Genomic DNA, 12,524 nt, shown 5'->3' with positions numbered 1-12,524 from the left:
ATACTTCTACTTGGCACCAAGGGACAAAAAGGTGACATGACTCAATACATGGGGTTCACTGTGCTGCATCATAAAGAACCAAGGGGGATTCAAGTGGTGGTTAAAAAGCCAGTTGGTCCCCTTGTGATGAGAACCACTTTTTATTATCACCACAGTCATTATCGATACACAGAAAATGGTATAGCAAAGTAAAACCTCCAAACTGCCACCAAGAGCAAACAGCCATTGTCCACAATGTTTCAGTGAAAGGAAGTTCATTTTTTTTAATTTCTTTTGTCTCATATTATGATTCAATTTTTTAATTCTGAATACTTAATATGGGTAGCTAATATTAACCAATTTGTGCTTGGTTTTGTAAGGTATTTTTTTTCAGCGCATTTCATAATGATGTGGCTGGATGTCAATGTCGGATGGGGCGAGGGCAGGGTCTGATTAAGGCACAGGCCAACTAGGCCTGGGCCTGGGGCCCCAAATTTTTAAAAAACATGCATAGCATTAAAGAATCACGTATTTTTGTGAAAATAATAAAAAAAAAACCTCTTTTAAATAAATGTTAAACATTATTTTCCATTGACTGAAAGTGATAGAATAGAAGGGCTCCTCTAAAGCATTGTGGGTCTAGGGACTAACTTTTAGAAAGTCGAGCCCTGGGCGGGGGGGGGGGGGGGGCAGCTGGGTCTACTTGCCCAAGGGGAAAACTTGAAAACTAATCAAAACAAAAACCAATAAAAAAAACATAAAAATTGAAAGATTCACTAATTTACTTTTGCTCCTGTTTATGAAAGAGAAGAAATTTACACTTACTTTCATTTCTAACGTTTCTCCAGAGGCAGCAGAACTTTTTTTCTGAGATAACCTTCTGTCTGTTTCTTCAAATTCTTCAGGAGTCTAAACAGTAAAGTAATTTTCAGTTCAAAAATTGCAAGAAAACATGTACTGTAACTGACTGAGTACAAAACTCAAATTTTGAGAAACTGAGAAATTAAAAATTTTTGTGCATACAAAAATTAAAAACTTTAGAGAAAGAAAAGTATGCAGAAGAATCTAAAGATTACCCCCTCTTTTTTTTAAAAAGCAATGATTTAAGAATTTATCATCGTTAGGGAGAGTGAAAGACATTTAATAGTGTCCTGCATTTGTGCCCACTATTTATGCATAACTGTGTTTAAATGTAACACTAGACAAGCCAAGTGTCATCAATGTAGAAAACACTAATCAGAAGTGGCCAAAAAGAATCTTCCCATCCGAAATGTGCCCGACTCCAAGACATTATGCCGTCAGGACAGGAGTGAAAGTTACAAAAACTCTCTACAGGGATTTTTTTGTAATATGAAGGGGGCCTGTCCCACATTCATTTTCTATGGAACTGTATGATTATGAATATACAGTCAGACCTTGATATAAGGTCACCCCGCATTTAAGGTCACTTTTCTAAATTCTCGGCTCACTGAATAGGAATTCTATGTTGTTTCTTATCAGATATGTGGTCAGGTCATAATACATTAATCGCTTATAAGGTCACTTCTGTCTGATTTCTTTAAATAATTTCAGTGCTTCATAGATTCACATCAAAGAATTTTTCGCGATATATCCTTAAAAAGTGAAAAGTCGTATTCCTATTACGTAGCATGTAGTGCACCAAATGCAGTAGAAAGTGAGTATTAAGACAGTGACGCTAAAATATGAAGCAGTAGTAATGAGGCACTCAGCGTGTACATATCGTACACGCTTCTCATTTTTACCAGTCATGAGAAGCCGAAGAAAATTTTCAGAAAACAATTAGAAACCATTGTGCTTAAACGAAAGAAAAATTCTATCAAAATAGGTGGTGGGATTTTATTTTATGTTAGAGACAATTTCATTTGCAATGAATTGGTCATAAATGATAAACCTACTGATACGGTTTGGCTGGAGTCTATGAGCAATAAGGGCAAAAAATTACACTTTGAAAACATTTATAGGCCACCTAAATTCGTGATGTAAAATAACCGGGTATTTATTTTTAGGGGTAAATACCCAGGGTATATTCCCGGGTAAATACCCGAAATGGGTATTTACCTGGGTATTTATTTCAAAAATTTATTCTACTAAAATACTTTTCTGTATGTATTCCACTATGCATATATATAATCAACCAACAAACTTTAAACAAAACAATATATTTTTGCCCAAAAATTGTATTTTGATCATATTGAAAGAATTATTGTGTGAAACAACTTAGCAATCTAATATGGTATTCACATTAAATGTGTTGGATATGCCTAATCAATGTTGATAGCCAAATTTCAGACATAAAAGCGATTCTACAAAAAGTAAAAAGCTTAACTGGTTACAAAAAAAAAAAAAAAAAAAACATCAATTTTTTAAGGCCCTAATCTTTTATAAGCCAGTAATATTTTCCTGCATGACATCAAAATGTAATGAAATGTCGCTCAATTTATTATTACTATTTAATTACCTATATCTTTTTCAGAAATTTCCCCCCAAACCCAGTTCAAGTGCTCAGGCGTATTCTGCATCACACACACACACACATATTCAGTAGAGGACCGTTATAATGCCGACCTATATAACACAATTCTCTATAAACCGCACAACTTTTCAGAAGTAAACAATAGGTTTTGAAATCTAAGAAATCCCTCTGTTTTGCTTTGCAAACATAAAAATTGCAAGGCAAATTAAATTTTGAGACAGTTTTTCATCTTTCCATCTTTATTCAAAGCTTTTAAATTGAAAATCAGTACTCATAGTAAACATAAAATACCAGATGGCTCTTGAAAATGCAGCTGTTATGCAAACCATGAAGCTAGCAGAAGTGCAAGATAATGCACTTTATTTTGATTGTGAAATATATTTATTTTTGAATGACTAATTGTAATATTAGTGCTTTATTACTCATTGCAGATAAAATTCATTCTGAAGTGCTAATATATAAATATATTCTGAATATTAGTTTAAAAATTTGTGAAATGATCTGTATAACGCAAAAACCTGTATAACGCAAAAGCTCTGGTCCCAAGGTGTGCGTTATAACGGTCTTCTACTGTATATATGTTATCGTTAAAATATGAAATTCGTTATTTTATAGAATACCTAGTTATTTCATGGAATAACTGATCGTGTCCGTTAAAGTGTAAAACTCTCTTGTATTTCACGGTTTAACAAGTTATTTCATGAAATAACGATCTGCAGCCCGTTAAAGTGTAAAATAATCTACATTACATATCTTGCACGACAAATACATTTACCTTCCACCCCTACTGCATTTATGAACTATTCCAGGCCATACGTGTCAACCCAGTGTGTCAACAAAAAATGTTTTTGTTTTAGAAATAATGTAATTTTTGTAATTCCATGTGTCATTTTAGTAATCCTTGTTCTAACAAATGATTTTATGGTACACTTCCATAAATACCGTTTATACGCTGCATAAATTAGATAAATTGCTTCTTTTTCATTTTAATATTGTCTATCATTAGTTTATTTATAGAATACCTCATTATTTCATTTTAGATAAATTGTTTATTTTACAGTTTAACAGTCTTTCATTAGTTAATTTATAGAATACCTAGTTATTTCATAGAATAACTAGTTAAAGTGTTAAATTAATAACATATTACACACTTTAATGGACACTGTCAGTTATTTCATGGAATGACTAGGCATTCTATAAAATAATTGCATTATATACTTCAACGGTAACATATATACACACACACATAATATACAGAAACATTTAAAATTCAAAAATAGAAAGAAACAAACCGAAGATGTTCTGAAGAATGGACCTTGTGAACTAAGTGGCTGGTCTACCCCCTGACAACGTATCAGTCCCTAGTTCGCTTATTTCATTTTGATATTTTGATTTTCTCTTTTTATTGTATTTCAAGCATATGTATTGAGTGTGAGAAAAAAATAGAGACGTTACAGCTGTTTTACAATGTTTTAATTTAAAGAACAAAGCATTTTAATACTAAAAATAAATGCAGTACAACATAAATGTTAGCATAAAAATACTTGATCAATCCTTTTTCAGTAAAATGTGTTTGAAGATGTTTAAAAAAGTTTTTTATTAATTCTAAAGGAAAAAAACTGCTGAGGTTTGTTTCAAAATGATAAAGTACTCATAATGGGAAAGAAAACACTTCCTGCACTTGCAGCAGGAAGGAATTTTGATACTGTCTCAAAAATCCTGCGTTATTGAAGAAATGACTCTTAAAATAAAATAACAAAATAGTATTTTAACAAGAAAATTTGCGCCTAAAATATTTCATTCTAAATTCTGAGTTTTTGTGGTAAGATTTCATTAAACTTTTAATTAAAAAAATTATAATATATAAAGTTTTATATTTTTAATCTTTCATTTTACGGTTTATGTTTTAAAAAGAAAATCATCAACTTTTGATACCACCTAAATTTTTTTTGCAAAATGTGTAATTACTAGGGGATATACCCTGCCTTTGGATAAATACCCAAAAAAATATTTACCTTCCCACCCTACATCACTAATTGCATGTATTAAAAATAGTAAGGGATCTGTTATCATAATGGGAGATTTCAATTTCCCGATTATTGATTGAAATAATTTTTATCCTGGTAATGGCAAAGAAGAGGATTTTTTAAAAGTAATTGGTGACTGTTTCTTAGATCAAGTTGTAACTCGGGAAACTCAAGAGGAGGCGATTTTGGATCTAGTTTTTTGTGACATAAGATGTTCTGTTCAGGGGTTGTGTGTGTAACGAATCATACAGGAGATAGTGATTATAACAGCATTAGGTTCCGGATTAAATTTGAAATGTGCAAAGATGATAATTTTAGGTTTGTGCCCAGTTTCAGAAACACTGATTTTGTTGCACTTAGGCAGAGCTTGAAAGAGGATTTTTCATCAGGATTGAAAAATAGCGATGTAGATCAGCAGTGGACGGAATTTAAAGAAAAACTAGTTAAAACGGATGGGGATTATGTTCCATTTAGGAGAAAAGGTGCTCGTACAAAAATTTGGTCCATGTGGTTCTCCAGGGAGACTAAAGAAGCTCTAAATTATAAGCAAATTGCTTTTGTCAGTTTAAAGAAAAGGGTCGGTGTGTGGAGAGGCTCCAGTATGGGAAAGCAAGGCGAACTTTTAAACATTTGGTACGGATTCAGAAAAGGGAATTGGAGCAAAGGGGCTAGCAGATGACACTGATCGGAACCCTAAAAGGTTTTTTGCTTACACTAATTCTGGGAAAGCTTGAAACAGTCAAATTGGGTCATTGGTTGATGAGCTTGGAAATTTAAGTCCAAAACGATAGGCATATTGATATTGCAAATGTTCTAAATAACTTTTTTTCAGTGTATTTAACGATAACTGTATCTCAACAGTTGACACTAACAAGACATAAGCTATCATGCAGCTTGAGGATTTTGTATTTTCCAGGGAGGACGTTCTATTTCATTTGAAAAGATTAAAGCAACTAAAGCTCCGGGACCAGATAATATTTATCCAAAAGTTTTAGTTGAATGTGCAGAGGAATTAGTGGATGTTATTTTAAATATTTTTAATGCTTCTTATAACTCAGGGACAGTGCCAGAGGACTGGAAGCTGGCTAACATAACGCCGCTCTTCAAGGAAGAGTATAAAGAAAATGCTGGGAATTATAGACGTGTAAGTCTGACTTCAGTGATTTGTAAGATTTTTGAAACTTTAGTCAAAATTAAGATCATGAATTTCTTAGAGCCTAATAGTCTGTTGACTAGTTTGCAGTATGGTTCCAGGAAAGGTAAATCATGTGCTACTAATTTATTGAATTTCTATGACGAGGTTACTTAAGCTTTAGATAACAAAAAGTGTGTGGATGTTGTTTATATTGATTTTCAAAAAACTTTAGACAAGGTACCGCGTGTTGCTCTTCTCAGCAAACTAGCTGATATAGGAATAGGAGGAAAAACTATACTTTGGGTTAGAAATTGGCTCACTGGAAGGAAGCAAAGAGTAGCTGGGAGAGGAAATCATTCCAAATGGAGCGATGTTTTAAGTGGGGTTCCTCAGGGTTCAGTTTTAGGGCCTCTTTTGTTCATTATTTTTATGAATGACATCAACGAAAATATTTCTGGAAGCATGAATTTTTTTGTGGATGATGTAAAGGTTATGGGGATTGTGGAAAATGAAGAACAAATAAAACAGCTTCAAGAGATCATATTACTAAGTGAATGGATAAATGAGGTATGGCAGCATTGTGAAGGTTACACAGATCCTGATCATAACACTACCACGTTAGGCTTGCCTCAACTGCACAGTAAGCAAGTTTTTCTTAAGTAGACTACTATTGTCATTAATAGTGATCAACAATTGCACATTATTTAATGCAATCAACTCATGCGTCTTTGACATGGTCATGACTATGACGCAAACAAATAATGAAAATAAAGCCACTTACTTGAGTAGCCCTGTCCATCATGAGGCGTCCACAATAGCTAAGATACAGAGTATCCCTCTGCCATTGTCCTAAGAGGTATATAGTGTCTACAGACGCAGTCCTCCGGATGAAAGGGGCGGAGCTCACAGCCTTTGTCAACGCTTTCGACTTGTCAGCTGAAAAATAAATAAACTTATAACTTCAAATCTTCTGTTATGTCAAAATATGAAAAAAGAAAAAAAAAAACAGATAAAAATGTGGATGGACTTCAAAATACAGTCGAGTGTTGAAATACCCTTTAAAAGAATGTCGCGCAATGTAATAAATTTCAATGTGTACTAATCCATTGTAATTTGTCATTTTGATCGCAGATAATCAAATTGGGAAGTTGCTTGCTGTAGTGCTTATGCTTATAGAATTTATTAGATAAGTACAGAACTAAATGTGGTTATTAGAATAATTTTTTGTGACTTATTGACTGTTCTATTGAGCGGGCTAGACTGTAACACTGACTGTGGAACTTTTCCAGTTGTAGTACACAGACTTAAAAAAAATTAAAACAGGACATCAACTTTAGTAGAGATCAATGGTTATGTTGACAAAAGCGGAGATGATAACTTTCACTGAAAAATTCTGAGACGTATTCCATAAAGTATTTAGACATAGGTATAGTCAGGACTAGCATGGCAATTTTATATATTTGAGCATTTAAAAACAATAGTAAAAAAAGGTGGCAAAAGGTCAATAACATTGTTTGAGGAAGGGGTGTTTAGGCTGTTCAGGTTTTCTGCATTAAAATTTACTGCATCAATCTAACACTAGTGTGATGTCTCCACTTTAAATTTTTTTCAAAAAGTCCCATTATAAACTTTGTTTTTTTCTTTTTTTTTAAATTGTTCTTTGTGCTACTTGGAAAACAATCAAAAAAGTAAAAGCATAAAAGTCAAAAAAAAAAAATTAAAGAGAGGATTAGGGCCAGTGTCTCTGCTGCGGGGATTTTAACTAGGGGGGTGAGGGAGCTATAATTGCTATATTTTTCCAGAAATCTGCATCATATTAAAGATAACTAAGAAAATATTAAAAAATAACAACAGTAACTGTTTGAGGAAAATAAAATAAATTTTTATTCTCTCAAAGACAACTAATTCTTCCTTTCTAATATTCTACGGCTAAATTCAAAACATTTTTACTTGTTCTTACATAGCGTAAATGAATTAAAATGCAACAGCAAATTGTTGAAATTATTTCTAAGTCACAGAAAGTTGCATTTGTGTGGTAACAGTTTTGCTGCATTTAGTTCTGCACTATAATAATAAATACTATAAGCATAAGCACCATAAGCAAGATAATTTCCTACTTTTGTCAATACCTCTCTCCTTTTTTTGACAGCTACATTTTTTACCCACTGAATTTTCTTTTCTGCTTTTCTTTTGGAACGCTGCCCGTGAGTACTCATGGCCTTTGGCACGATGCCAGACCTTCTTACACTACTACTCTTCGTTTAGTGCTTATAAACAGAAACTTTTCCAAGTAGAAATTCAACGATAACGTTTTCGATTTTTATGCTTAGTTTTCGGCAATCCCCGATCCTTTCGCTTCGAGGCGAAAGAATCGCTCCCTGAAACAAAAATTAATAAATCTGCATATAGTTCACGCAGGTGTGAAGAAATACTGCAGAAAAATTCTTAGTAGTTACAAAAGTAATAACAGTTACTAGTGATGGGCATAATCGAGTTCTCATAATCGAATCACTCGATTATTCAAGATCATTCGAGAACTCGATTACCACGAGTTCTCGATTATCACTTCTCGAGTTCTCGAGCGATGAACTTCTCGAGTTCTCGATTATCACTTTCTGAGAACTCGAGCGATCAACTGCTCGAGTTTTCGCTTTGAACTTCTCGAGATGTTGAGTTCTCGAGATGTTGAGTTCTCGAGATATTGAGTTCTCGAGATGTCAATCACTCGAGCAGTGTAATCTTCGATCGATTTGATAATCGAATGAACCTCTCAATATAGTTGACTTCTGACAAGGGTGCCCACCTATCGAGGGGGGGGGGTCATGGCGCAGACTGTGCTATTGACATTTGGGGGGGGGTTAAGGGGTATTTTTCTCATTTGTTGGGTGGAGGTCTCTGCGATATTGAGGGTGGGGGGCTTGACCTCAGGGCGGGTGGGCAACCTTGCTTCTGAAGTGTTTTAGTTACAGGGGCGGATACGTCATTTAGGCGGTCAAAGTTAATGATTTTACTTATGAATGAGCATGGTTTTTTTTCTGTCTTCCGAAAAAATTTGCATTGAAACCTTTTAACCCTTCCCCCAGAAAGACGGGCTGCGCTGAGGAGCCCACAGGGGAGGTGGATCATTGCGCAGACTGCGCCATTGAAATTCCTAATGGACGTTAGACTTTTTTATGGAGTGTCCTTCTTGAGGGGAAAGAGGATCCCTAATTTTAAAAAGTGTGCCAGCACACTTGAGGAATAGATACCCTTGCGATCTAAATGGTATTACAATCAAATAATTGCCTTTCTAATGTTTCATTCGAATAGTGTTATAATTGAATGTATACTGTTGAATGCTTGATTATCAAATGATTCTTTGGGGATGCTTGGTAGTCGAATGATATGTTTTGAGCGAAAGGTGTTAATGAATGAACACATGGACGGGTCTGCGGGAGACATGTGTCGTGTGTCCCGGTGGTGGAAGTAAAGGTTGGAGGCGCTTATAAGGTTCTAACTTGAGAGGCATTAAAATTATAGTTCATGTAAAAAGGGGGAATACTAAAGTTGAAAACCTGAGGGGACGTCTTCCCCCTTACGTTCACCTTCGACTATACGATTGGGTATTGATACAAGTGTAATAGGCAATAACAAACGTTTTTGCCTATTAATATCGTATAGTTTGTGCCGAGAAGTAACATGAAATAACAAACGTTTTGTATCCCAAATGTACAGAGTACTGCAGACACGTGTTTCGGGGTTTCAAGGAACCCTTTTTTCAACGCAAAATAGTGAGATTGTGGATGTAAGGACATTACTGGATGTCTTTACGAACCATTCATTAATTACGTATGGGTCCCGAGGGGGTGGGGTTGGAAAAATGTTTACATACTTTGAGGGGGGGGAGGGGTTCAAACGCATTCTTACGCAGTATTTTCCAAGCCGATGTTTCATTTGCGTCTGGAAAACAAAAACGTATTAGGATGACTGTTTTTTATTTGTTTTACGAAGAATTAATTATGTAAAACATAATAAAAGAATTGCACTATGTATGGCATGTTTTATTTTTAACTACTATCGCATCATATACAAAAAAATGTCGAAAACACATTCAGTCTATATTCCAACTTTTTAGTAAATATTGCTTCACACAAAAAGTTTAATTTAATAATAGTGAATTAAATTTCGATTCCAGTGATATTAGATTAGTTATTTCATTATTTTGAAAAACGAAATGGAATCTTACGTAAGAATACGGGGAGGGGTTAAAAAACCTTACGTACCCTTACATGGGGGGAAGGGGCCAAAAATGGACAAAATCATCCATACGTAACAAAAGAATGGCCCCCTATATGTAAAAGCTTACTATTTTGTTGAAAAAAGGGTACCTTAAAACTCCAAAACACGTTTCTGCAGTACTCTGTACATTTGGGATACAAAACGTTTGTTATTTCATGTTACTTCTCGGCACAAAGGTACTTAGTTATTTCTTAATAAAACAAGTGGTTAACTTCTCGTGCAATTCATTCCTATGGGTGGGGAGTTTTGACGTAAACTGCGGGATTGTAATTTTTAGGGGATTTTGTCTCTTTTGGGGGTATTGCTCTTGGGGGAAGAGCTTCATAGGTGGTGATCTTTGCTCTTGGAATGGATAGATTTGGAATGATTTTTAAAATCGAATGATTGCTTTTCTCTTGCTTTATTCGAATGGGGTAATAGTTGAATGTTTGGCTTCGAATTTTTGATAATTGTGAGATTCCTTAATAATCGAACGATATTTTTAGAACGAAAATTGTTAATTATCATATGAGCGGATTTATGGAGGGGCATGTGTTGTGTGAGTGGCGGATACAGTGGAGGGTCATGGGGGTCATGACCCCCTCCCCCTGAACTCTTGAACTCTCGAGAATAGTATCCGGACACATTGTGTTCAAATAATTTATGCATAAAATGCAAACGATGACAGTATCTTATCTTTTCAATACATCAATTATTTTTCAAAGAAAATATTTGAACAACTACTTTGTTTTATTGCTTATGAAATTAATTTGCAACGTTTATCTCCAATTATGTGCCTTATTCCTGACCGATTTGGGGCTTTTTATTGACCCCCAAAAAGTTTCAGTATTTTTTCGTACTTAAAACGGAAATTTCGTTCATGGGGGAGGGCTTTCTTCAACATGACCCCCATCCCCCTTCAAATGGTTTTCTGTATCCGCTCCTGGTGAGATCCGGTGGTGAAATTTTGAAACAAAGGATAGAGAAACGCTTTCCATATTGTTTTGAACTTGACAGTTATTAAGATTAAACACGTACGTATGTACAATTTTTATTAAAAAGTGAGGGATAATGATAATATGGGCAAGTCGTTGGGCGACACTAGCAGGTTTAAAATTGAGAGTTGTTAAACTTAAAAATATATTAAACCGGTATCAAGGGCTTCCATATAAGGGGGGGGGGGCAAGTGGGGGCTCAAGCCACCTCCCTCTTCTTTGAAATTAGGACAACCTTGCTTTTAGTACTTTTTTTTTGCGAAAATGTAAAATCATTTCTTCTCCAGCAATTAATGAATAAGTTATTAAAAATGTCAAATTTTAATAACTCTAATCTGTACTGAAATCGGTTTTTATGGGGAAAATATCCTATTAAACCATGGGGAAAATATCTGAGCCCCCCCCCCTTTAAAATTTTGCATATGGGCGCCCTTGACCGGTATGGTACAAACCGTGTAATTGAAAATTTAATGTAGTCTTAGCCCCTTTTCGGATTATCGTTTCTTGGGGGAGGGGGGGGATTGTCATAAAAAGCGCGCCATTGCTCACAGGGACGGACGGACACCCCTGTCATTCTGTAAGGTTTTAAAATCAAATAATTGCTTCTCAAATGTGTCACCCCTGTCATTCTATAAGGTTATTGAATCAGATAATTGCTTCTGCTTTTTTTCGAATAGGGTTACTCAGAGAGCACACTTCGTTGAGTAAACGTTTTAAAGCGATTGTTAACGCTGTGGCAGCTATGTTAAAACGTTTATGAAATGTTTAAACGCAAGGTGTTTATAATGCAGTGGTGCCCCCCCCCCCCCATGGCGATGACACTCATCCTTCAAATGCGACATTGAACCCCCTAAAATAAATTAAAGCCCGCTTAAGTTACCCTCTCCTCTTCAAAACTTCAATGGCGCGGTCTGCGCCATTTACCCCCCTCTCCCGCGCTCTCTCTTGTATAATATGTTGTTTGTTGTGGTATCGAGCATCTCGGATGATTTGAAAACAGAATACGTAATCTGCTTTTCAGAGAAACTTGACAATCAATTTTAACCTTTTTGAGGACCAGCGTACGGAAAATGAAACGTAGCTACGGAACCTTAAGTTCCCAAATGGACCGTTGCGAGCCTAAGCATTTTCAGCAGTATTGCCTCAACTTTACAAAAAAAAAAACCCCATAAAATCAGCACATCAATTGACTGAACATTTTTAAGTTGAGTAAATAATATACTAATCAACATTTACGAAACTATAAGGAATATGACATAAACAGAAGCAAGTAAAACAAGCAAAATACTTAAATTTAACTACCCACGCGAAAATAAATGCTACGCACACAAGAAGTCACAAATATCTTGCGTATGGAATTTCAAAAAAAAAAAAAACAATCTGTATAAAATGTAATTTTTATTTAAAAATTGGGCCGAAGAGTGGAAGCTAAAATTAATCCCACACGACCAGCTTCAATATTTCTTTTTAATGCACTCAGAAACATTTCAACTTCACTCCCAACACTTTACTGTTATTGCATATTCCTAAAGTCGACGAATGAAAAATAAAAATAAAAAAGAGCGAATCAAGAAAGAAAAAAAAATAATCATTAACTTCAATGCACTTCAAGCCACACTTGTACACTTTTCAATGGG

At 34.9% G+C, this 12,524-nt stretch overlaps 1 protein-coding gene across 2 annotated transcripts in view; it reads right to left on the bottom strand.

The window, feature by feature from the left end:
• The window catches only part of LOC129232423 (glucocorticoid-induced transcript 1 protein-like), a 232,052-nt gene that overhangs the window by 30,503 nt on the left and 189,025 nt on the right, over positions 1–12,524 (bottom strand). For both annotated transcript variants that reach the window (XM_054866571.1, XM_054866579.1), the window contains exons 2-3: positions 6,417–6,571; positions 805–888 (exon numbers count right to left, since the gene is read on the bottom strand). In XM_054866571.1, coding sequence (XP_054722546.1) covers positions 805–888; positions 6,417–6,571 — 239 coding nt within the window. The remainder of the gene's footprint in view (positions 1–804; positions 889–6,416; positions 6,572–12,524) is intronic.

The sequence above is a fragment of the Uloborus diversus genome, chromosome 1, assembly GCF_026930045.1.
Source record: "Uloborus diversus isolate 005 chromosome 1, Udiv.v.3.1, whole genome shotgun sequence".
Classification (NCBI taxonomy): Eukaryota; Metazoa; Arthropoda; class Arachnida; order Araneae; family Uloboridae; genus Uloborus; species Uloborus diversus.
The sequence above is the reverse complement of the archived record's forward strand: the minus strand, read 5'-3'. Positions and strand labels throughout refer to the sequence as shown.